General features: G+C 37.2%; 1 protein-coding gene across 3 annotated transcripts in view; it reads left to right on the top strand.

Annotated features, from left to right (window-relative positions):
* The window catches only part of org-1 (optomotor-blind-related-gene-1), a 43,445-nt gene extending 20,840 nt beyond the window's left edge, over nt 1-22,605 (top strand). Inside the window, exons 2-8 of one of the 3 annotated variants that reach the window (XM_067783757.1) lie at nt 2,911-3,185; nt 3,269-3,498; nt 6,686-6,842; nt 11,776-11,937; nt 14,197-14,264; nt 18,599-18,750; nt 19,331-22,605. In XM_067783757.1, the coding sequence (XP_067639858.1) occupies nt 2,911-3,185; nt 3,269-3,498; nt 6,686-6,842; nt 11,776-11,937; nt 14,197-14,264; nt 18,599-18,750; nt 19,331-20,100 (1,814 nt within the window). In that variant the 3' untranslated portion in view covers nt 20,101-22,605. Of the gene's footprint in view, nt 1-2,910; nt 3,186-3,268; nt 3,499-6,685; nt 6,843-11,775; nt 11,938-14,196; nt 14,265-18,598; nt 18,751-19,288 lie in introns of all 3 variants that reach the window. The other 2 variants (XM_067783756.1, XM_067783755.1) reach the window with 2 other exon arrangements.
* Nucleotides 22,606-27,797: the final 5,192 nt, after the last annotated feature.

Genomic DNA, 27,797 nt, shown 5'->3' with positions numbered 1-27,797 from the left:
AAATTTAAAATCTTGAAAAATGGGCGTGGCACTGCCCCTTTCTTACAATGCATTTCCCAACGTTTCTGGATCCATAACTCGACGAAAAATTTGGTGTTTAACAGGAAATATTTTCAGTAAAAATGGACTATATCCGTTAAATCATTCTTTTATATAAAAGACTAGAAGACCCGGCAGACGTTGTCCTGCCCTAAATTTGGCCTATCTGCATACATTTTAATAAGCTTTTTCCGTCTGACTCTGCCCTCCCCCCATCTTCACTTTTTCCTAATCCTTTTATTCACTCCTCCCTCCGTCTTTTCGCTTCATCTATCTCCATCTTCGTCTTATTCTACCTCTTTCTCAATCTGTTAGTCAACCTGTGCTAAGTCAACCTGTCAATAATATCAATCTGAATTACTAGTAATTTCTTTGTCCGCGCATTTTATTTATTTATTTAATTCATTCTAAAAGTACACGCTTTGTTGTTGTTGTTGTATTAACGAAGGCTTTGGGGAGTGTTGCCGATGTTGTTGATCCTTTGCCGGATATATATCCGGTACGTTCCGGTAACAAAGCACTATTCAGATACTAGCCCAACTATCTCGGGAACGAATTATATGACCACATTAAACCTTCTAGGCCATACCGCCCTCCCAATCCCCTATTTCCACAGCCTCGGCTGTCAATCAAACAGGATTCGTCAAGGTTAGGTGAGGTTTACAATTGGGTTGGAGAAACTATATATTGCGCTGGCAACCCCTTGAGAGGGTTGCGAACACAACCCCTTGAAATTGGATTCACCCAAGTGAGACATGCTTTTGGTGTTTGATAAATGCTTTGCGCTGACCATAATCTACTTCAATGCTTACATGTCGATAACTACATGCTTTCTTACAGACTAGTTAAAAATAGAAAACAATTCAAGCTTAAACTTATATAAGCTGTTATTAAGATTAATAACACTACTGAATCGATTTGCTAGGTGTATAGTCCTAGTTATAGGTTCATTCATAGCATAATTCGTTTTATGAGTTATTTCGATAAATAATCTATTATGCCGAAGATCACGCATTGGAATATATGGAATGAACAAATTAGATAATTCAGAGCAACTCGTGCTAAAGTTTATTACATTATAGGCAAGCATGAGTAAGATAAAAGTTCTTCTGTCATGCAAAGCCTGAGGACCAAGCAATTTGTGCCTGCTCGTATATGATGAGAGGCCGTCTGGCCAGTGAAGAATACGTAAAGCAATTTTTGTAAAAATTTTTTGAACTTTCTCAATTTTATAGAAGTTAGATTCATAGAGAGGATTCCATATTATTGAGCAATATTCAAGAACACTTCTGACCAAGGATATATAAAGTGCCTTCAACGTCATAGGGTCCTTAAAGTCACTGGTGTTACGTCTACTGAACCCAACCATTGCACCAAATTTTGAAACAATGAAGTCAATGTGACTAGAAAAAGAGAGTTTGGAGTCAAAAATTACACCCAAGTCTTTACTTTCTTGACAAGGATTAAGAGATTTAGCATTTAGTTTGTAGATAAAGTATGTGGCAGTTGTCTTTATGGAATAAGACACAACACAGCATTTGTTTGAATTTAAAAATAAATTATTCTCTGCGCACCATCCCGCAAAAGAGTCCAGATCAGAACCGTTAGAAATAGTTTGACAAATAAATAGTATTTTTTGTGAAATATATAGTTTTAGTGTTATATTTCAATCATTAAAGGGGAGGAGTGATGGGGAAACATATTGAGTAAAAAGTGCCCAGTCAGGATAAAAAATTTGTTTTGAGTGCGGAAATTGTGCTAAGTCATAAAATAGCTGCTGGGTTAACATAGATGATTTTTATTTATCTTTCTCAAAGCTTCCACACTCAAAAGTATTGCAACTAAAGTATCCTCATTCACAGTTTTGAAAAAAAAGGTTATTTCAAAAATTATTCATTTTTTTCGTCTCCTGTAAAATTCGTAAAAAGTGACTTAGCACATTTTCACATTAAGCTAACGATATAGATTTTTATTTTTCACACTTCACTATAATATTAAAACGAAATGCAGATTTTCGTTGCTTTTGAAATTCGGCTTAAAAATTGCACATGAAACAACTAAAGACTCTCCTGAATTAACAAAAATGTCATAGTACCTCTAAATCTCGGGCCCCTCAGAACCACGGGCCCGGGGCTAATCCCCCCTCCCCCCCTTCTCGACGGGCCTGGTGATGTGCTATACTTCATATCATTTGCTATAATATTTTTTATTGATAAGCACGTTGTTTAATTAAACACCAACCAATTACACGGAAGTATATCCGCACCCCTGAAAATGTGAGTGCCGCATAAACAAATAAAAAAATTGCAATAAAATAATATTGCGACTATAGCCTGTCCTATATTTTAAGTGAGATCAAACTACACACAGGGTGCAAAACAAATTCAAAATCGGTTCAGTAGTTTAGGTGTCCATCGCGGCCAAAGATTGTGACACGTTATATATTAAGCTTTTGTAAAAGTGCTTAGATGCAGGTAACAAGCTATTTCTAGTAAAAGTTAATAACCCTGCCCTTTTTTTGTAATAACGCGTTTTAGTACAATGGCACTTGTGTGGTTATGTTTATTGCTCTGTTATATCTTTATTTTAAATTAAACAGTAGGGAAGTCCCCACATCTGAAAGAAAACTGCATTATTACCCGCTCAAGCTCATTGGTGTTAGCCTCTGTATCCTTTTTGCTTCTTTTAAACGAAAATTAGTTCGTAATAGAACCATATGTATATGTATTAGTGCACACAAAACAAACAACAACAGCATTCAAGTGTACAACTGGGTATGTAATGTTCGGTTTCACCCGAACTTAGATTTTCTTACTTGTTTAATTTGTATTTTAATACTTAAGTTACATAATTTATTTATTTCATAATTAGCTTGTATACAAACAGCTGGCAAGGATCGCGCTTCCTACAAGCCATTGGAGCATATAGACGCCAAAATATCAGATCTAGAGACGCAAAGCAATAATAGCAGCGGTGCCAACAGCATAAGCAGCAACACGGGGAGCAATTATTCAGAAAACAACAACAACACTAATTATAGTAGCAATAACGAAAATGGAAACAACAGTATTACGACACAAAGTAAAAAATATAAAAACAACAAAAAGGATGCGAATACAAATAGCAACAATAATAATAACAAAAGCGTAAGTGTCGAAAGAGCAGAGCTTCTCAAAAGGTTATGAAAATTTAGTTTAGATTGTTTTTTTTCGATTCTCATCAACGACAGGAAGAACCAATGCATCCAACTCTAGCGCAAGCCGTTGTTGTGCTAGAAACAAAAGCTTTGTGGGACAAATTTCATGAGCAGGGGACTGAGATGATTGTCACCAAGACAGGGCGTCGCATGTTTCCTACATTTCAAGTGCGCATCGGTGGACTGGATCCACAAGCGACATACATAATGATGATGGATTTTGTGCCTGTTGACGATAAACGCTATCGTTATGCATTCCACAAGTGAGTGTTATAATGGTTACGGTAACCGTATTATTAAAAAAAAAAATACAATTTCAAAGTACATCGAACGAAAAAGTTTAAATATAATTTTTAAAATTATCTTCAAACAAGAGTGAAAGAAAAATATTATAGTATAACTAGAAGACCCGGCAGACGTTGTCCTGCTCTGAATTTGGCCAATCTGCATACATTTTAATAAGCTTTTTCCGCCTGACTCTGCCCTCCACCCTCTTCACTTTTTCCTAATCCTTTTATTTGCTCCTCCCTCCGTCTTTTTCGCTTCATATATCTCCATCTTCGTCTCGTTCTATCTCTTTCTCAATCTCCTTCTCTCTTTTCTCTTTTCTCTTCTCTCAATTTCTTTCATACTTCTGCATCCCTATTGCCTGTCCCAGAAGGTGGTATTCATTTTATTCCAGTCCCAGTCCCAGTCCCACTCCGCGTCTCAGTCCCAGTCCTAGTCCTAATCCCAGTCCCAGTCCGTCTCTGGATAATATATTACTCTGTACTAAAGCACTCATCAACAGCTTTCATTTGATATACATATTGTATAAACACTGTCTAGGCATTCACTGGCTCACGTTTTGGCCTATATCGAGACCCTAGTCACACAGGGGTATGAAAATTACCCTCTGCTAAAGCACTCATCCACAGCTTTCATTTGATATCCATATTCTATAAACACATTCTAGGGGTACCCGGGTCCACGTTTGGCCTATATCTCGAGACCCAAGTCACCCATGGGTATGAAAATTACCCTCTAATAAAGCACTCATCAACAGCTTTCATTTGATATCCACATTCTATAAACACATTCTAGGGGTACCCAGGTCCACGTTTTGGCCTATATATCGAGACCCTAGTCACCCGGGGTATGAAAATTACCCTCTACTAAAGCACTCATCAACAGCTTTCATTTGATATCAATATTCTATAAACACACTCTAGGGGTACCCGGGTCCACTTTTTGGCCTATAGCTCGAGACCCTAGTCACACAGAGAGATGAAAATTACCCTCTACTAAAGCACTCATCAACAGCTTTCATTTGATATCCATATTTTATAAACACACTCCAGGTGTACCCAGGTCCACGTTTTGGCCTATATCTCGAAACCCTAGTCACCAAGGGGTATGAACATTACCCTCTACTAAAGCACTCATCAATAGCTTTCATTTGATATCCATATTCTATAAACACACTCTAGGGGTACCCGGGTCCAGGTTTTGGCCTATATCTCGAGACCCTAGTCACCCAGGGGTATGATTTGATATCCATATTCTATAAACACACTATAGGGGTACCCGGGTCCACGTTATGGCCTATATCTCGAGACACTAGTCACCCAGTCACCTATCCTATATTTCAAGTTAGATCAAACTACACACGGGGTGCAAAACAATTCAAAATCGGCTCAGTAGTTTAGGAGTCCATTGGCCTCAATTGTGTGACACGTGTTTTTTATATATAGTATAATTGTAAAGAACGTCGGTCAATCGATTTGTAGTTTTTAAGACTATCCCTATTCATCCGGTTAGGTTAGGTTGAACTCGCCGGTCACTAAACCTCTCACATAAACTGAATATGTCCATAGTGTTGGCAGAATTTGTTTGACAACCAAACGGAAAACCCCAATTCGTCCACTTGGCAAATACTAAAAACTTTCTAGAACCTAGCTCAACTACTGCCTCGAAGTCTGTCTACTCTGTCGCCCATAGAAGCTGGAACATGCTCAACCGTTTCTTCCTTTATCTCGAACTTCCTACATCTGACGACTTCCTACATCTCTGTATGTGACGTAAGAAGGCAGTGTCCGGTTAGTATGCCCATCGTCAGTCTTGTCTCTTTGAAGATATGAGTAGCTTTGTGAATCTAACGTCATATGGTTTTTCCACCAGACTAGGACCCCATAGTAAAGAATGCGCGTGACAATCGCCGTGAAAGTTTGGGCGAAAAAAGTGACGTTTTCGGTTATACCGGAAAGCCACAGATTTATTTTACTGTTAAGTGTTTCTTCCGTTTTTATTGCTTTTCTTGTGGTTTTAGTTTGTTTTATTACGTTATTTTTCCAATGTTTCTTTTGGCGTTACTTTTGTTGCGAATAAATTAACAACAATTTTTCTTGACGAATAAGAACAAAATTATTTGTCCTGAAATTCCGTTTAGTTACTTTACGCATCCTGGTACTTTTCCAAAATCGGATACTTTTCAAAACCGGGTACTTTTTTGCTTTCGGGTGTTTTTTGGGATCAAGGTACTTTTTCGAACATTGGCTCTTCTTCAGAACGGCGTAATTTTTCAGAACCGGGCACTTTTCCGGATCCGGCTACTCTTTTAGGGGTAGTGCCACTCGGCCAACGAGAGCTTTTAAAGTAGTGGGATACATTTTGGAATCTGTGTACCTTTTCAGAACCAGGTACTTTTCACATTCGGATACTTTTTGGGGTTCGGGTACTTTTTCGAATACGGGTACTTTTTCGTATACGCATACTGTTTAAGTGGAGGGATATATTAACTGTAATAAGCAACTCGGCCAACGAACGCACTTAAAGTTGAGGGATGCGCTAGGAATGTACTAAGACTAATAAGAAACTGTTAGTCCGAAGGAGTGAAGAGCATACAAAAAATAAATTAATTAATTAATGTAAGGCGCGATAACCCCCGAAGAGATTTTAGACCGAGCTGCTCCTCGAATTTGCGTCATGCTCCTTTTTAATTTTTCATACAAATTGGCGGGACGGGACCCTTCTTGTTTTATGCCGACTCCGAACGGTATCTGCAAGGCAGATGAGTTTTCACATAAAGCTTTTCATAGCAGAAATACCTCGGAGTGCTTGCCAAACACTGTCGAGGGGTGACCCCGCTTAGAAAAATTTTCTTCTAATTGAAAACCTTGTTCCTAAAATTTTTATGTTGCTTTATACGGGGCGTGAACCCAGGATCTTCGGTGTGGTAGGTGCAGCACGCTACCATCACACCACGGCGGCCGCCAAGAAGAGCATACAACTGAAGCTAATATAAGAGTCTTTAACAATATTATTGATATTGATATCACTTTCATCAAATTTTGAAAAAAGTACGGATGGTCACCGTAAACATGCTGCTCGTCTAATACAAAAATTCACACTGAAACTACATATTTCATTTCATTAATTAATGGTACATTTTTATAAATATTTTATATTCAGCTCAAGTTGGGTAGTCGCTGGTAAAGCTGATCCCGTCTCGCCCCCGCGCATACACGTCCACCCTGATTCACCAGCGGCAGGTGCTAATTGGATGAAACAAATAATTTCGTTTGACAAACTGAAGCTTACCAATAATCAACTGGATGAAAATGGGCACGTAAGTAGCCAAAAGTTTAAAACTACAATTATAAATATTTTTTTTCTCTTTGCCTGTCAGGTGTTGAAAGCAGAAGAAAATGAAATAATTAAAAAAAAATGTCAAGTTAAACGGTTTTATTGAAAACAATACTTACATGAAGTAATAATAATACTAAAAGCTAGAAAATAATTAGGTAGGTCCGACTAGTACCGTCACACTCCTCATCAATCTAGGGCGTTGATCAGACAATTAAATAAAAGCGTTGGGCGCGTGAAATTTCTAAAAATGTGAGGCGTAGCATATCCTCATTAAGGTTCAGTTGGTCTTACTTATGATTATGACTATTACATTGGACCTACCTAATTATTTTCTAGCTTTTAGTATTATTATTACTTCATGTAAATATTTTTTTTAATAAAGCCGTTTAACTTAAACAATTTTCTTTTTTTAATTATTTTATTTTCAAGTTTTCAGTCTTTATTTAATTGCCTATTATTTCTCATTCTATTTAGTTCATTTAGTGACTCATTATTAAGTATGAGTCGGTCGTTAGTAGTTTAGGGTTCAAACTAAATTCCAATTTTAACTGTGTTGATCATGTTAACTACGTTTTATCAAAAATTTATATTGTGTTAAGGAAATTATGGTACACAGCTGCTTTTATTCCTCCAAATGTCAAATTAATGTTAGTCAGATCACTAATAGTTCCTTTCATTTCGTTGGGAGGGTTAGTGTTTGGTGACTGCAGGTCTAGAAACAAGCTACAACTTGCATTGAACAATTGTGCAAGATATATCTACTTGAAGCGTAAATTTGACCACATATCAGAGTTTTCGTTTAAAATACTTGATTGCAGTCTTACTACCTTCCTAAACTATCGCAATCTAATTTTCCTGAATAAATTAATTTATAAAAAAACAACCAGAATACCTATTCCGAAATTTATGTTTTGCTAGATCTGACAGAACCTGTAACCTCATCGTTCCACGCCATAAATATCTCTCATCATCAAGGACGTTCTTTGTCAGTACTATCAAAGTATGGAACTCATTACCTAATTTTATCATAAATGAGCCCAATGCATCGCGCTTTAAATTGGCTTTGTCTGAATTTTTTGATTCTAGCTATTTTCTCGAATCTACATTGTATATTTCTGTTATTTCTTTTATATTAATATAAATATTGTTATACTCACATTATTATATTGTACACATATCCAAATATCGATGTACTTTAAGAGACAATAGTCTCACTTGTACAAATGTGTTAAATAAATTGAATTGAATTGAAATTGAATTGAATTATTACAATGACTCTTTCCTATCAATTTGTTACAATCTAAGTCTTCAATACATAATCCTTTACTCGACTCTGCGCCACGTATGCTTGTGCCTCCTCGAACTCCAAAATATTTTGATGTCACTCCTACCGGACTGTATGTAATATTTGTTCCAAATATGAGCCAAATCGGACATCATAGGTCGTTTTCCATTCATGTATGTATTATGTGTTCCAAATATGGACCAAATCGGAGCACAAATACGATTTTTTTGAATATCTCGATCCTTGCGCTACCTAGCGGCGATTTTTTTCATAGGTCTCTTTCTATTCTTGTATGTATTATGTGTTCCAAATATGAGTCAAATCGCACCACAAATACGATTTTTTGAAATATTTTGATCCATGCTGCACCTATCGGAGTTTTTTTTTCTTATTATTGCATTGTCATCGGGTTCTGAACTATATTCCAAGTTTCAAGCTTGTAGCTTATCGGGAAGATACTGGCCAGCCAGCCAGCCAGCCAACCAGCCTGTCAAGTCAAGCTAAATAAAACCGTTTAAAAATATATGGTTTCACTTCCTTTTGTATGTAATATCTTACCCGACCTGACATCCTCATACAGGCCGCTTTGTATGTTGGATTCGATAGATAAGATCAGGGCCGGATTAACCCTCAACGGGGCCCTAGGCAACCACGGGGTCCTTTTTCACGTCTATTCCCTTCTTATTTCGATTAAAAAGTACAAACTTATATCTTTCATAAAAATTTTATTGTCATAATGTAATAATATCAATAAGATTACTATCTACATTTTAAACATGTCGTTTTCTACATTTGTTTTCGGCAAATTGTTCCATAAATCTGACTCAATGCAAAGTATACCTAACATCTCGAGTCGCTCTTGTCACGTTGTAGCTCTTTCAGCAGCTTGGATTCTTTTTAATTGCGAGAAGGATCGTTCGACGGAACAATCTGTGATCATTAATGTTAAAAAAATCCGAAGAGCTATTTCTGTGTTCCATTAGAATCTTATACAAATGACTATGAGTTTTTTGTGCATCAGTGTATCTGGAGTTCACGTAACTTTGCAATTGTTTCATTTTTATCCAAATCTTTAGAATAAAAATGAACTAATTTAATTATACCTTCGTGGAGGTGTCCATCACTTAGAAAAAAGTTGATGAAAACTGCAAATCTCTCTGAAACTTCCATATACTTTCACTGTGAAGATTGTCGATGATTTCGAGGAAACCTTTTGTCCTAAAAAGCGCTCGTTTGCAAATCTGCTTTTTCACTTTGCAATCACTTACTCACTGAACTCATAGCAGTCAAAATAGAGTTGAAGGCTTCTACACCCTATGTTCCAAAAATAACCGAAATTTTTCAAAATAAAAACAACCAGTATACATTTTGAGATAATTCTTTTTTATTATTCAATATACTCTACTTTCACTTCGATACACTTCTTTGCACGCTAATACAATTTGTCAAATGAGTCGGAAATGTCCTTTTTAGGAACATTGTCTAGTCCGTCGGTCGTCGCCTTTTGAATGCGGTCAATTGAGTTTTATTTATTTGAGTAAAATTATTTTCAGTTCTGATTATATTTTCCTTTCACTCTCTATAATTTTATGTTTGTAAGAAAATTTTAGAAGTCTTTTTAATTTTTCGGGGGCCCCAGGCAACTGCCTATTCTGCCTACTTGTTAATCCGGCCCTGAATAAAATTCTCGAGCATATTATTAGTGAGCGTCTACAGCAGACCCTGCAAAGCCCAGATGGCTTGTCAAATAATGAGTTTAGATTTCGAAAAACAAGATCCACGATAGATGCAATACAAACAGTTTTCATTCTAGACCATGAAGCCATAACCGCAGGTCAAAGTAAAAGAAAGCTCTGTGCACTGATTACTGAATGCAGATAATGACAGTGCTATGAAACTTTGACACATCTGCTTGCCTGGGCAGAATAAATGGTGGCTAATTGAACGACAGAGTAATCCTATTTGATACGGAGGAGGGAACAAGAAAACATTACATCACCGGCGGCGTCCTTCGGAGATCGGTTTTGGGACCAACGCTATAGAATGCGATGTATGACGGTGTTCTAAAGATAATATTGTCGTCGTAGCAAAGACCAAGAAACTGGATCTACTTCAAGCACTATTTAATAACGCGGCAGGAAGAATAAAGGAATGGCTTTACTGGGCTGAATTAGCTCATAATTTTGCCAGAAGTCGTTGAATGAACAGTTTGGTGCACATGATTATTTCTTGATATCTTTAGGAAATGTTTTCCTATTCGCGTAGAAGCCCATAGCACCCATAAAAATTGGAGCTCTTAGCGTGAACCCCTTTGTCAATGGTTCTTAAGTAAATTTTAGATATTGAAGAGGAGTTTAATAATGTTCTGACTGAGATCATCGAAAATACTGTTTTTTAATTTAGGAGTCGGGGTGATCTGTGTGTGAGGAGAGGGGTGGGGCTACAATCGGAAGAAAGGTATGCAGTGACATACCGCAGGGTAGAATTCTGTTTCCTCTACGCCCGGTTATGGACGCTAAGGAGTTGCGCAAAGCGAAACTGGATACTTTTACGAAATACAAGATCCTCGCTTTCAGCACTTTCTTGATTGGAGGAGTACCGCTGTTTTCTTTGCGATAACGTCAAATATAAAGGAATTATTTTGGACAGGTAAATATGCTGGAAGCTCATTGTGGATTACATTGCTGGGAAGGCTTCGGTTGTCTTATACAGCTGCGGAGGGTCTTCAGTTGGGGACTCTCGCCAAGTGAGTCACACAGCTAGTCTGGTGTAGCATTGTGGACAAGGGACCATTACCAAAATGTTAGTGGCAGTGAAATTTATAGCGCTTGCTGGTATTAGCGGCGATCTAGCAACAACATATATCTTGGCATTAAATGTCATGCTGAACTGATCTTTAATCTGGATTCGTGATATGAACTCTAGCTTTTCTGAATTCGAGTATTTTTACCAGCTTTGATTTCATCCCAGGCAGGACAAACAAACTATTGTGTGCCGACAGCAGCCCCCCGTGCAAACTTCAGTACAATCATTCCCGGGAAGAGGTACTCATATTGGTTAGTGGACTATATAACAGGTTCACTGGTTTTTGGTGGCGAAAGGGACTGAGGAGTTTTCTGTCAGAAGCACGGTGTAAGCCGCAATGCCAAGCTGTCCAATGACTGAGTTCAACTGTGGTGCGATCGAGCTAGGTCTGATTTGCCTTGCGAATGCGTTGAATTATTTTGAAGAATATGATCACTTGGACCTTGGTATAACGGCATTCCGGGCAATTTTCACAGGGATCTTTCTTATTCCGCAAGGAAACAATTGAAACGGATGTAGACGGCTAAGCACCCGCTGGATAGACACTACTTCTTGCAGGTTGGTGAGATCCTTCTAGCCGAAAGTGAATATCAGGTGATCTTCCGAAATTATAGAATTCAGCGGGGCTCATTTATTATATATCGGTCAAAGGTCGGTCTTTTAAAAGACTACATCTTTGCTCATCAACGGTTTTCTAAGTACCTACAGATTGCGTTACCGTTATCTTATAAGGTCTCTTCGAAAACTGGAGACAAAAAACTAACTTATTTATCGACTCCTTTTAAACTCATTAAAATTTATGTTTCTTTTAATATATTTTTAGATAATATTAAACTCAATGCACCGATATCAGCCACGCTTTCACATTGTTTACCTGCCACCTAAAAACACATCTCTGGATGAAAACGAGCATTCGAGCCATTATCGCACATTTGTTTTTCCAGAGACATCCTTCACTGCGGTCACTGCCTATCAAAATCAACGCGTAAGTATTATTTTGTTGTGTTCAAGGTACCTACTACATTCATAATATACTGAAAAATAGTTGTCAGTTCAGCAACTTGCGCCAAAAACTTTGTTGGTCTTTTCGGAACAAATTAAGGGCTCTTTGGAATGAGTTATAGATCTTGTAAGGCTTGGGAGTACTTTATTGATTGAGGTTGTTGTTATTGTTGTTGTTGTTGTAGCGATAAGGACACTCACCGAAGGCCTTGGGGACTGTTATCGATGTTGATGGTCCTTCGCCGGATGCAGATCCGGTACGTCCCGGTACCAAGCCCGACCATCTCGGAAACTGTTTGTTATGGCCACATGCGACCTTCTTGGTCATACCGCCCGCCCACCTCCTGAGAAGTTCGGGGTCGCCAGAGCCTCGGCTGTTAATGAAACAAGATTTGCCACGGATAGGTGAGGTTGACAATTGGGTTGAAGAAGCTGTATATTGCGCTGGCAACCCCTTGAATCTATTTGGTATTTTAGTCGCCCCTTACGACAGATATAACTACCGCGTGTATATTCTAACCCCCTAACCCACTGGGGCTATTGATGGAGGTATTTGATACCGGTGTGTGAACAGATTGGAGTCCTTTCAATATAATTTCTTGATCGATTTAGAATTTTTTCGGGGTATATACGAAATTTTTCTTCCATTATATGGTATTATTCTCATTTGGGATTTTTTTAAGACGAACTCATTCAAGTTAAATTCGGGAGCATATCGGTATCAATGACTCCAGCACAAAAAAACGCACCGATACCGAAAGGATACCGCCACCGAAAAACCATTCAGTTTCGAAAAAGTATCCGCTTCCGAAAATGTAACCCGTTTTGAAAACATTTTTGATTACAAAAATAACTTATAGTAACGAAATATCTGGTTTCAAAAAACCCAGGAGAACATAAATATTAAGCTACGAAAACTTTAAACGTTCTTTTTTAAGACTCGGTTACATTTTCGGTACAAGAATCATTGCAACCAAAGTAATTTGGAAATCAGTCGTATAGTCCTGCGAGAATGCCAAAGCAATCCCAAAGTGTTCCATACTAATCCCGAAATACTTAACTCAAAAAGGGTAAATAAAGATACCAACTTGATTAAGCAATCCCAAGCTAGTCCCCGTTGGAACTTATTCCAAAAACATAACAAAGTGTGCTTTAAAGGGTATTGAAATCGTTCCTAATATTTCTGGTATGGAACGCAAAAACAGTCCTGAATACAAACTGAGATTATCAAGAAAATAGCACCACATATTAGTTTCTAAATTATAACCCTGGAAACAGTCCTAAAATTATATCTTAAGATAATAGAAATAAAAACGAGTAAGCCAAATGGCATGTCGGTAGATTCGGCACTGCATAGGGTGGTTAAAAACATAGAAAAAATCTTAGAATATAAGTAGCACGCCTTAGCAGTCTGCTTAGACATTGCCTGGGCTATCAACAATGTCTCTAAACAGGTGAACATGTAGCGTCTTAGATGCATTGAATTAATCCAGCCCTAATCAAATGTATCGAGATGGAGATTACTTCACAGATGGAGATTACTTCAGAGGAAGTTTTTTTCAGACATTGTCGGGGCTATCAACAATGTCTCTAAACAGGTGAATATGTAACGTCCTAGATACATTGAAGTACATTCAGCCCTAATAAAATGTATCGAGTTGGAGATAACTTCACAGTGGGGGCCGTATGAGGCCACAAAATGGACAGTGTGGACACTGTTCATCAACCAACTTCACAGGTGGTTCTATGAGGGACCCGTCAAATTTACTGCGTACGGAGATGACGGTGCAGTTGTCATACTATAGGGTATTATGCCTGGACACTGTCTTCCGGATGAAACGGTCGAACACTTTTGTGCTCGTGCCTTGCGCATGCCAAGCTAAGATGCCAGCTATTAAAAGTGGTACAGCTATCAGATCTTGAAGCAGAAAGTAGCATAGGTCCTAGAAAGCTTCTAGTATTTGCCAAGAAGCCGGAGGTTCTTTATAATATTGGTCCTTGTTTCTGATAGAGTTTTTCAGTTTTGTCGTTGTGCAAACTTCTGTTGCCACTACATACTCATTCCGTCGACTTGGAGTCCTCACGGACAGGCCTAACCAAGACGCACATAATTAGGAAAAGCTCGACCTAAATTCTCCTCGCAGGTACATCGCCACAAGTATAAATCTATTTTTATTTAAATAGAAAAGTTCCAAGCAAATTATTTTTAATTTCATATTTTATTTTATTTTTATATTCACAGGTAACTAAATTAAAAATCGTTAGTAATCCTTTTGCCAAAGGCTTTCGTGATGATGGCACTAATGATGTGTAAGTATATGATATGACATATTAAAATGATAATTATATTGTTAATGAAAGTGTCAACATGTACTTTTGTTCATAAAATCTGCATACAAACATCCATACAAACCTACATACATTCGTAGAAAGAAAGCTTAAAGAAAGTGTTCGAACATAAAATGCAAAAATTATGACTTGATGATATTTTACATAAATCCATCCAAACTGGAGGCAGGCATACGAACTTTAAATATATTATAGCGCGCACATACATACATACATAAATTCAAATATTATTTTAAGCACATAATTTTCATACAATGAAACATTGTTTATGAAATGAGTTTTTTTTTTGTTGATAACTTGACCCAATTTATTCGAATAACAACTCAACGAAATGTCAGACACAATGACGACGGCATGCAAGTGGCTTCTGAGCGCCAAGGGGCAATGATGAAAAAGTAGCGCCAAAAGGGCATCATGCAACATATTCCGTAGCACTTTGCGCTACAACAATAACAAGGCTGCAATAGGTGGGTGGGTGGAGAGCTTTTGGGACTGTAAATCAAACAAATACATTTTTTAATATCAAAATCGGGCCCATCATATTTTGAAAGATTTACAAAAATTTATATGTAACTGTGCTCCAAACAAATCCTAAATAATTCTAAGAATTACCAAACTCCAATAATTTACAGAAATATGTATGTATGTACTGCATTTGCTTAGATACATTTGTTTGTATTAAAAAATAATGCAGAGTTTGCATCTTATTTTTTTTAATGACAAAGATAAACAAAACTGTGATGTGATAGGGTTAAAGTGGGAATGATGAAATGAAGGGCAGACAGCAAAGAAATTAGAAATGAGATTTGATGAAAGCAAGCAAAACAGGGACGACAATGAAAAAAAAAAAAACACACAACTCCGATCAGCAATTAATTTTGGTAAACAAAAATTTCTGATATCTTTTTTTTTTTAATATATACTTTATCTATGCTATACGAAGGATATACATACATATGTATGTATGTAGAATGTGAATGCGGGCGTAGTATGTAATATTGGTATATGTATTGTAAGTAGAACTTGAGAATGTGTAAGCATAGGCGTAGTGTGTGGTATTGGTATGCTGTATGGAGTAATAAAGAATAAGAGCGTAAGTATAGTCACTGTAGGGAAATGTGGGAGCAAGGAACGTGGTAGAGTTGATAAAAGCGAAATCAATTTGCATCTCAAGGCAAACAAGTCACTTACATATGTATATATTAAAATATCTGAGTATACATGTACATTATTTTTGTGTATGCAAGTGCAAGTGATGTACACGCTGCTGCTATGCAGCAGCTTAAAAAGAACCAGATATATTATGACAAATGTGAGATAATAATACTAATAAAAGTGTTTACAAAAAGAAAGCACGTGATTAGGTAATTAGGTTTAAGTTGAAATTTGTTTCTTTTTGTGGGTTTGTAAGTTGTAAAATATTTGTACATTTTTTGGTTCGATTTATATAAAATAATAATTGATATTAGAGAAAAATTGCAAATTTTACAAACGGCGACGGTTACAAGGACATGTTTCGAAATCTCCAACATTCATACTTTATACTAGGGTAAAGGCCTCGCTGTTCGCTTTGCAATTTGCCGCTAAGTATTGTCTTTTTGTTGCTATTCATTTATTCACCATTTAGGTACATACTATTTCTATATGCTTTTTAGTCCCAATTGAGTGGAGTATTTATAAGTGCGCTTAACAAAAAGGCAATACTTATGGCTGAGTGGTTAAAGGCATCTGCCTCTACACTAGTATAAAGTATGAATGTTAGGGATTTCTTGTTCAATACTCAGCTCACGCGATGCTAACTGATGAAATTCAGAAACATGTCCTAGTAACCATCGCCGTTTGTAAACTTTGCAATTTTTCTCTAATTCAATAGCAAAAACAATTGTATAAAAAGCAATATGAGTATGTCTCGCTAATTAAATACAGATAAAATAATTATAGCACAAAGAAAAATATAAAATAATTTAAGAAATAAAATTTAATTAAATAAAATGAAAAAAATAATTTAATAAGAAATAAATAATAGTTTAAAAAAACTAAAAAACACGCTTTTATAGCAAACCGAACTAAAAAATAGAAAAATATGAATACGTCTCAAACTCAATAAAATTTGCGAATGTATTAAATTAAATTAGATTCCATATTAAACTAGAAGACCCGGCAGACGTTGTTCTGTACTAAATTTGGCCTATCTGCATACATTTTAATAAGCAATTTCCATCTAACTCTGCCCACCCCCCCCCCCCCACCCTCTTCACTCTTGCCTAATCCTTTCATTCCCTCCTCCCTCCGTCTTTTTCGCTTTATCTATCTCCATCTTCGTCTCATTCTATCACTTTCTCAGTCTCCTTCTCTCTTCTCTCAAGTTTTCCTCATTCTTCTTCATCCATTATAGCTTGTCCCAGAGGGCGGTATGTATTTTGTTCCAGTCCCAGTCTAAGTCCCACTCCGAGTATCAGTCGCAGTCCTAGTCCTAATCTCAGTCCCAGTCCGTATCTGGTCTACTCCCGGAAAAAAGGATCGTAAATACTAATATAGGTTAATTTATATACCAATTTCAGGCAAATCGAATAGGACGTATGTAAATAGGTATGTGGGTATTATTAATTCATATCTTTATTTCGGCTTCGCGTGCATATTTATTAGTTTTCCAGGTTGATGCGACTAAATCGAATATCACAATGAAAACAATCAACAGCTTTCATTTGATATCCATATTACCCACACATTCTAGGGGTATCCGGGTCCACGTTTTGGCCTATATCTCGAGACCCTGTACGTCGAGCGCAACCAAACCTATGTAGTAACCACCGCCTGAGGTATACGCAACTTGTGTGAAAGTTTGAACAAAATCGACCGACGTATTTCTTCAAACACCGGCGACCAACTAACAAACATTTTAGCCTTTCTTTTTATATATATAGATTTTTATTTTTCACACTTCACTATAATTTTAAAACGAAATGCAGATATTCGGTGCTTTTGAATTTCGGCTTAAAAATTGCACATGGAACAACTAAAGACTCTCCTGAAATCGAAAAAATGTCTTAGTACCTCTAAATCGCGGGCCCCTTCAGAAACCCCCCCCCCCCTCTCTCGACGGGCCTGGTGATGTGCTATACTTGATATCATTCGCTATAATACTTTTTATTGATAAGCACGTTGTTTAATTAAACACCAACCAATTACACGGAAGTATATCCCACCTGAAAATATGGGTACCGGTGCGTATACGTAACATTTTATTATTACGTATAAACATATAAAAAAAATTGCAATAAAATAATATTGCGCCTATAAACTGAGATATAACCTATCCTATATCTCAAGTTAGATCAAACTACATACGGGGTGCAAAACAAATTCAAAATCGGTTCAGTAGTTTAGGAGTCCATCGCGGACAAACAATGTGACACGTGATTTTTATATATCAAGATTATATAAAATAAAAAAAAAGTTTAATAAAGTAAAACAAAATCAAAAAGAATCATAAAATAAAATAGAATAAAATAAAATCAAATGAAATGAATTAAAACAAAATTTAATTTAAAAAAATGAAATTAAATTAAATTAAGTTAAATATAATATAAATAAATTTAACTTAATTCAATAAAATTAAATTAAATTAATTAATCAAAACTAAATTAAATAAAATGTATTTAAATTTTGTTAAAGCGATTTTTAATCAACGAGTTATCCGTTTTTTACCGAAAGGATATAAATATGTTTTCGGAATCTCATAAATTTTTATCAGAGTGTTAGCAATTTATCGAAAAGTTTTCAATTTAGTATTCAAAAATATATCGATTTGTTATTGAAAAGTTGCCGATTTCTTATCGGCATTTGATCGATTTGTTAATCTCGACTCATCGGCTTGTTATGAAACAAATACCTTCAAAACTTCAATGCAAAATCGATGCCGCACATGCAACCCGATAGCAAGCCTTTAAGAAACCAATGAGAAGACAATGGCAAGCTGATAACAAATCGATATCTCGAAGATAATAATTCGCTATTAATAATAAATCATTATAGAACATTATAGAATAGCTTGTCTGTATCGTTTGTTCCTGATAAGGAGCCGACGAACGTCCTATCAAAATTATCTGGTAAAGTTACCTTTGTCGTGCGTTTACTCCAACCCTCCCTGAGCTCTAGTTAACATAAAAACATTATTTTCCTAGACGTACATTTGTCTTTTACACATCGAACTTCACGAGTACCTGGTACTCAGACCTTTTTTTCAGAATGAATACCCGCTCCAACTTATTTATATTTTAAAATTTTTTTTATAGCGCTGATGGTCCGATGGGAATGTCTCATATGAGTCACGAAAGCCAAGCTAGATTAAAGCAGCATAACGCAAATCATCATCATAATCATCAGCAACTGCAATTACAACAGCAGCAACAGCAATTGAAAGCTAACAGCAAGGATCCAAATTTAGGTAAAGTTTGTACATAAATTGTATATAGTTTTTGGTAATTGTTTATTCAGCATCGATTGTAGACAAACTCGATTCTTGGGGACGCTGTAGGTTCTTCTTAAAGCAGTGCTTTTGTCCTTGGGAGAACGTTGCCTCTAGTCCAGTATTACATGTAATCGGGTGGAGCGGTGGTATGGGATGTGCCAATATACGTACATAGATGTCTTTTGTACTAGTGTTTATTGTTATCTACTTAGTAGCTGCTTTAAATACACGCCAGACGCGAATGTTGTAGAAAACAATGATTTTCAGGATGCACATTGACTTTGTGTGTCTTACTAAAAGCATATACAAAATTTATGTATATGACGTATTTTCTTAATTTTCGCTGTCAATGCACGAAAACGAAGAGATAGCGAATGAGAATATACCCCCTCACTTTCTGAGTACTCACAGTTACTGCGTAAATCCATCAACGCGTCCATTCAACACTGTTCATAATGAATGTGTCTCACCCCACTTCCAATTTTCAATACAATTTTTTTAAATTTATTTACAGCAGTAGCAGAATTGGAAAATCATCAGAATTCATTGATTTCAGCACATGTGATTCAATCGGTAAATACACCAACCAATACAACACCCGAACTCTTAAGCTACCAACAATGTCTACCTCATGGTAGTAACAATAACCTGAATGGTGGTAGTGGTGGATTATTACCAACAGCAAATGCACATCAGAATCAACACCATCAACATCATCACCTCCAACATCATGATCAGCACAATGTCTCACCAAAATTAGATCATGCAGCTACCGTTGCTACTACGACAACACCAAGTACTGCCGTAGCTGCAGCTGCAGCCAACAGTGCGCCCACTCCATATGCACATGCCACACTCACCGCACATAATGGGGATAATCGCGGCAGCAGCAATGTCACTAACCTCATGCCACCTCATTCACACGCACATAGTACACATCATAATATGAATCTCAGTTCCGCTGACGCTGCTCAAAATCAAATGATGCCGTCGTCGGCTATGGCTACACAATCGCACGTTACACATTCACAAGCAATGGCAGCGAATATTTATTCGACCATCAGCCAACCATATGCTAGTGAGAATAGTAATTTTGGCGCCATCTATCATCATCAACATTATCACAGCGGTTATGGCCATCCGTATGATAAACTCAAGGTATCAAGTCATATGCGTCCGATGATGGCTAGTGCGTCCAATAGCAGTCCAACAGCGATGGCTTCAGCGGCAGCAAGCGCTTATGGCATTAGTAGCTATCAATCGTTCTATGGTTCGCCACATCAAATTATGCGCCCCAATGGTTATATTGATTTGGTGCCACGGTAAGTACGTGGACTACTTTGCGAATCTGTTATAGTGGTGCACTCTAGAGCTACCTAGAGTTTCGAAAAACTGTTCGGCGTTAACCCTGCATGTCGTGTGAGCGCAGCGAGAGGGATTCAGTGAAGTAAGCAATCAATCAGTTTTGTACTTGAGGTAGTAAACCGTGAACCAATAAACAGATCACGCATTAAAAAATGAGAAAGCAAAAATCATAGTTAGCTGTGAAATAAATTTTCTCTGCGTGACGTAACGCTTTTGACAAAATGTTTCATTGCTGACGCAGTGTTCAGACTTTATTCCAATCGGAGTATTTTGCTCCGTTCTTATCTCCTAATACATTTTTTTCTCAAAGGTTTATTTGGGTCGAGTTGAAAAATAAATAGTATTACTACCTAATGTCTTTTGGTTGAAGTTTTCATTGCATACGTATGAAAAGCTGATTGTTGGATGAAATGACGTGAGTGCATTGTTCGTGTCTTAAGACATGTTTGTTCACATTTGACTTACAGTTTTTATTTTTTTTTTCGTACGGAATGAAAAGAGAAGGAGCAATATGTAAGCAAACAATGCCGGACGCGATCTGTAAATCCTGCCAAAATTTAATATACAGCACTTCTTGAAGTTTTATATAAAAATTAAGTACGTTGACTTAATGAGGTCACCTAACCCTATCTTGCGCTAACAGTCGTCAATCGGGAGCAACAAGCGAGGTTAAATCTTCCTCCAACTGCCTCTCCCAACTCAGTGAAGGTCTTCACTTTCCTCTGCTTACAAACTGCGGTTACTTTCTTTCTTGTCCGGAGCGTGTTCGTCCATCCGCATAACATGACCTAGCTAGCGAAGCTTTCTGTTTTTATTTATTCGCTGCACTATCATCATATCTGCGAAAAGCTCATATAGCTCATCATTATACTTCCTTCGATACTCGCTGTCGGCATTCCGGACAGGTATATAAATCTTCCGGGGAACTTTTCTCTCGAATACTCCAAGAGCCATCTCATCTTATTTCGACACTTTCCATGATTCCGAGCCATACATCAGGACAGGTATGGTAAATGACTTGTAGAGAGAGAATTTTGTTCGTCGAGAGAGGACTTTACTTTTCAATTGCCAAAGAAGCACTTGTTGGCAAGAGTTATTATTTGATTTCTAGGTCAACATTGTTTTTGATTTTAATGCTGCTTCCCAAATATACGAAAATCTTCACAGTCTCGAATTTATGTATATCCGTCAACAATGACGTCGCTACAAGGGCCACGATGACAGCAAGTACTTCGTCTTGTCCTCATTTACCGCAATACCCACTTTTTTGCTGCTTTATTTTATGCCAACTCTTCGCCTCCATGTTTGAAAAGCCCGGCGGGTATCCCGTCATTACTTGGCACCTTGTGATTTTTTGGACGGGAAATTGGCATTCTCACTTCGCCATAGTTGGATGCTGGAGCGTGTTTTTTATCATCGCCTATCGGGTTCGTGTTCCCCCACACTCTGTTATTCAGATACCAGATCGCCATTATAGTTCCTGCAGGAATCTGCCCCGGTCTTCAAACTTTCCGTCATTAAAATAACATGAAATATGTATGGTAAACCGAAAATAATAGTAATAATATTTTTTCGCGATAAATGTTAAGGTAGATAGAGCTCACTTTTCTTCCACAATGTGGTGTGTTAATGGGAACATTAATTGGTCATCCTACACGTTTTACCACGACTCCATGTGCATCTGATAACTTTTTTGCTGAGAAACATTTCATTACAGAAACACAATCGAAGGGTTTGCCAAGCCACCAAATCAATTTGATGTTAGTTGTTCGTTTGCTTTCAAAAAAGGAAGAAAAAATATATCTACTCCGAAAATATAATTTTTACTCCGGCGTAGTCGTTTACTCAGGTAACAGTTTTAAATACTCCGAACACTGGTAGTGAAATATGAGAGAAATGCAATAAATCGAAATATTTCAAAAGCGCTGCGTCATCAGTCTTTTTTTTTCAAATTCGATTACAAATACAACAATTCCGGAATGCGTGATCTTGTCTCATTTGTTTATGGTAGTAAACATATCATGCGTGGATTCTAAGCTCAAACATTCTCTATGTAAACACATACGACCATAAAAATAGTTGCGTTTGTATTCGAAGCTCTGCCGGCGTTGTGCACCACTGATCTTCACAATTATCGAGTGCCAAAAACAAAGGTAAACCAGTGAAATATTGTAATAAATAAAAATAAAATGAATTAAGTCCTAACAAATGTCTTTGTTGAAAGTATTAACATTTTAGTCATGAATGTATTATTCAAGATCGTCATAGATATATATTTTGCCAAAATACATATATGTATAAATAACTGTTCTTAGTCAATCAACCAAATATGTAGAATTAATGTTATGTTTAATGATAGTAATTATATTAATGTACTATTAATAATTTGTTTTCAATTAGCTAATTATTTAATATTTTTGTTTATAAGTTCCTTAATTTATTTTTGGTTTCAAAGTTTTATTCTATACTCTGTTTAATATCATTCGTAGCCTAAGAAATTACTTCTTGTTTGTAATGCATTACATTACATTAATTAAAAATGTAAATAATTTTTAAATTATTTAAATGTGAAATAAAACAAGTAATAAATTAATACATATACCCGTACATTTGTATGTGGGCAGTGGTGTATACTCAACAGATCTTTCGCCCTCCTTAAGCGTTAGGCTACCGAGCCATTGCAGCGTCTTTCAGGCAGAAGTAAAATCCATAATGGAGGCTGCCCGATGGATACTATCTAAGAATTTCACGTCCATTGAACTTTCAATTCTCCTCACTTTATTTACTTACTTAACTTGCGCCTAACCGTTTAAACGTTATAGCCATCCGTCCAATAAGCGCGCCAGTCGCTTCTTCGCTCTGCCAACTGGCGCCAATCGGTCAAACCAATGGAGTTTAAGTCGTTTTCCACCTGGTACTTTCAGCGGAGTGGGAGCCGCCCTCCTTCTCGGCTCCCATAGGCGGGTTCCGATAAAAATACTGTAACGAATTTACTGCAAATCCTCTTATTTGCAATCTTCTGCTAAGTTCGAATCACTAAACTGTTGAATAAATAACTCCAATATTGAATAATGGAAAAATGGCCTTTATTAAGGTACTTCACAATAACACTTATACTTTGCAACTAGCTTGCTTAATAATAGCTTAAATGAAACTGATCTATTGCCCGACAGATAGCGTGCTTAACTGAAAACTGCTTCTAGCGCCTCTACCGCTGGTGCTTTTATACCCTGTGATTTCCTCGTGGCATCGTCTAGGCGCTTCCAGAATTTACTTAGTTACCGCCATATAATTATAACTACAGATGCACGTATATAGCTTCTCATAAACGTGTATTTGTGAGCGACGCTTCCACAATTACAATTGCATACTTTTGGGAGCATCTCAGATAAGATATCTGCATGTGTTTGTGCATCTCTTCTCTGCTGCGTGTACGTACATATGTGTAGACATAATGATTTATTCGTTTACGTACATACAAGTGTAGCAGCTTGCTTCATTGTTGTTGTACCTTTATTTACTTAGTATCAGATTAGTGATGGGAGTATCACTTAGTGTCACTAATATTCGTCACAATACTTTCTTAGCCGGAGCGTCATCTTTCATTCGCATAACATAGCCTAGCCAGCTTTGTCGCTGCGTTTTAATTCGCTGCACTATGTTAGTGTCTGCGTAAAGCTCGTACAGATCATCACTTAATCTTCTTCGGAACTCGGCATCGTGTTCGTGTAGAGGTCCGTAACTCTTTCGAAGAACTTTTCTCTCGAACACTCCCAGAGCCGCTTCATCTGCTGTTGTCATGGTCCATGCTTCTGCATCATATAGCCAGACGGGTACGATAAGTGACTTGCAGAGCATGATTTTCGTTTGCCAAGAAAGAACTTTACTATTAATTTGTCAACCTACTCCAAATTAGCATTTATTGACAAGACTGATTCTTCGCATTGAGGCATTGGGATTTGATTATGTATGTATATTAGGGTGTTCCCTAAAAATAACATAAAGGATTGTTCCAGTTTCACACTTTTAAATGGCATAAGAAGGTCCAGGACTGTAATTTATATATTAACTCATCTTCTATAGAATTATAGGATCTGGGTTTTATATGGGTGGACGGTGAATCCGTGTGTAGAAATCCACGAAAATGGGAAAAGTTTCTGACCGGCATTCACCGGGGAATCGCCAGAGCGATCCTTTTGCATGGGGTTCAAGAAGCTCACTTCCGATAACTTGCGGCCAAGTATACTCTGGGTAGCAACTGAACATCCGCTTAGTGGTGAGCTAATGTGAGAAGGCGACAACCTGTCTTGGCCACTCTAACATACTCGGTTTAAGGGCTAGCTGGGCGATGCTTCATGAGAAGCCTGTGCCCACCACGAGGTGTGGCTGGAAGCGGGCGTCTGTCTTGGATCGAGCGACTCGCTATATAAACGTGCAAATAATATTTTCATCCCCGCTGAGCGGGTTGTGATCTGGGCTTGGGACCCGCCACATCAAACTACACTCCAATGAAAGGAAACAAGAAGCCTCGGATATGAAGACAACCACTTACTGATGACCCTGGAAAACGTTTAAAGGAGAATGATTTCATGGCATGCACCTGGAGCGGTCGTTCCCTCAATGGGATTGGTACAGACGACCGGCTGGTCGATGTCCTCGTCAAAGCAAAATCTGACATCACCGCCATCCAAGAAATGCGTTGGACGAAGTAAGGAATAAAGAAGATTAAAAATTATGACATCTATTGGAGTGGCCATTCGTAGTGAGAGAGAGACCTTGTCGCCAAGTATTGGCGTTCACTCTTGTGGACGAACGGCTCGCCGCTATCCGAATAAAAGCAAAATTTGTATACTCAGTTGAGCAGAGCTCACAGATTATATTAACTTTGATTGGATAAAGGTTGGTTATACAGGTATAAAGGAATCGAGATAGATATAGACTTCCATATATCAAAATCATCAGTATCGAAAAAATTTGATTGAGCCATGTCCGTTCGTCCGTCTGTCCGTTAACACGATAACTTGAGTAAATTATAAGGTATCTTGATGAAATTTGGTATGTAGGTTTTTGGGCACTCATCAAGAGATCACTATTTAAAATGAACGATATCGGACTATAACCACGCCCACTTTTTCGATATCGAAAATTTCGAAAAACCGAAAAAGTGCGATAATTCATAACCAAAGGCAGATAAAGCGATGCAACTTGGTAGGTGAGTTGAACTTATGACGGAGAATAGAAAATCAGTAAAATTTCGGACAATGGGCGTGGCACCGCCCACTTTCAAAAGAAGGTAATTTAAAAGTTTTGCAAGCTGTAATTTGGTAGTAGTTGAAGATATCCTGATGAAATTTGGCAGGAACGTTACTCCTATTACTATATGTGTTCTAAATAAAAATTAGCCAAATCGGATGACGAACACGCCCACTTTTAAAAATGAAAATTTTAAAAGTCAAATTTTAACAAAAAATTGAATATCTTTACAGTATATAAGTAAATTATGTCAATATTCAACTCCAGTATGGTGCAACAAAATACAAAAATGAAAGAAAATTCCAAAATGGGCGTGGCTCCGCCCTTTTTCATTTAATTTGTCTAGAATACTTTTAATGCCATAAGTCGAACAAAAATTTACCAATCCTTGTGAAATTTGGTAAGGGCATAGCTTTTATGCTGGCTGTTTTCTGTGAAAATCGGCGAAATCGGTTGAAATCGCGCCCAGTTTTTATACACAGTCGACCGTCTGTCCTTCCGCTCGGCCGTTAACTCGATAACTTGAGCAAAAATCGATATATCTTTACTAAACTTAGTTCACGTACTTATCTGAACTCAATTTATCTTGGTATTAAAAATGGGCGAAATCCGACTATAACCACGCCCACTTTTTCAATATAGAAAACTTCGAAAAATGAAAGAAATGCCATAATTCTATACCAAATACGAAAAAAGAGATGAAACATGGTAATTGGATTGGTTTTTTGACGCAAAATATAACTTGGGAAAAACTTTGTAAAATGGGTGTGGCACCTACCATATTAAGCGGAAGAAAATGAAAAAGTTCTGCAGGGCGAAATCAAAAGCCCTTGGAATCATGGAATACTGTTCGTGGTATTACATATATGTATAAATAAAATAGCGGTACCCGACAGATGATGTTTTGGGTCACTCTGATCCACAATTTGGCCGATATCTCGAAAAGGCTTTCACATATACAACTAAAGGTCACTCCATTTTAAAACCTTCATTAATACCTTTAATTTGACACCCATTTCGTACAAACACATTATAGAGTCACCCCTGGTCCACCTTTATGGCCATATCTCGACAAGGCGTCCATCTATAGAGCTATGGCCCACTCCCTTCTAAAATACTCTTTAATACCTTTCATTTGATACCCATGTCGTACAAACACATTCCAGGGTTACCCCACGTTCATTTTCCGACACGGTTATTTTCCCTTATTTTGTCTCCAAAGCTCTCAGCTGAGTATGTAATGTTCGGTAACACCCGAACTTAGCCTTCCTTACTTGTTCCAATTGAATTTGCGACCATTTGAAGTGGTCATAAGGGTAATTGATGTTATGTCCGTTTACCTTATGACAACATTAAATATTTTACGGTACTTTTATCCCGAATACGCCCAGAACCGCTTCATCCGATATTATCGACATCCATACTTCTACACCGTACATATGCTACATGGATGCTAAACAACTTAGTATGAGTATCTATGCTCAATTCCAAATTTACCGCCATCTTATTTGTTTGATTGAACTCGATAAAAAAAATTTTATTACCTATACCAAAAATGGCTGAAACTTTAGCTTCCATTGGTGCTGAAAGATAAACAAACAAATCTGAAAAATCTGGCTTATTCCATGGCACAGTTTACCTTTTCCTATTTATGTATTGTTTACAAGTTAAATTAAAAACAAATGTCTTGGTTGCAGGTGCACATGGTGTGCTATGAAGCAGAGCAGCAAACGTTTGCTCAAGTGGAGAACTTACATACCTCACTATGATTCGATCATTCATTGTGGGTAGTACCTTTTTGAAAAATATGTGACGTTTGTTGCAATTCGATTGTTAATGTGTAAACATTTTTGCTCACGGTATGGAGGAAACCTAAATGTGAGCGTAAGATGTAAGAGTAATCGTAAGCGTAATCTTTGTTTGTGGTATGCTATAAGGAAGATATAAGTAGAATGTAAGTACAGGTGTTGTGTGGGATATTGGTGTACTGTACAAAGTAATAAAGAGTAGTGACTACACTGAAGCGTAATGTGGTAAGAAGGTGCGTGGTAAACCTGGTACGGGTAAAATTACACAGCAACTCAAGGAAATACGTCACATACATATCTAGGTGTATGTCTATATAAAAATGCGATGCTGTTCCTTAGTTTCGCCAAAACTCATAAACGGTTTGACCGATTTCGATAATTTTCTTTGTTTCGTTCGTTATGGTTCAAGGCTGGTTTAGAATGTTTTTCTTTGAAAAAGTAAGCAGTGCCCTGCGCCCTCTTTGAACAAATTTTAATTCGCTTAATGTCCGCACTTATTTTAGGAAAGCATCTAACATTTATCATAGAGATTCCGTATACGAGAGGGGTTGGAGTGGGAGTGAGAGTTGGCCTGGAAGTGGGAATGAAAGTGAAAGT

Source organism: Eurosta solidaginis, chromosome 4 (assembly GCF_040869045.1).
Source record: "Eurosta solidaginis isolate ZX-2024a chromosome 4, ASM4086904v1, whole genome shotgun sequence".
Taxonomy (NCBI): Eukaryota; Metazoa; Arthropoda; class Insecta; order Diptera; family Tephritidae; genus Eurosta; species Eurosta solidaginis.
Note: the sequence above shows the minus strand (reverse complement) of the source record. Positions and strands in the feature narration are given on the sequence as shown.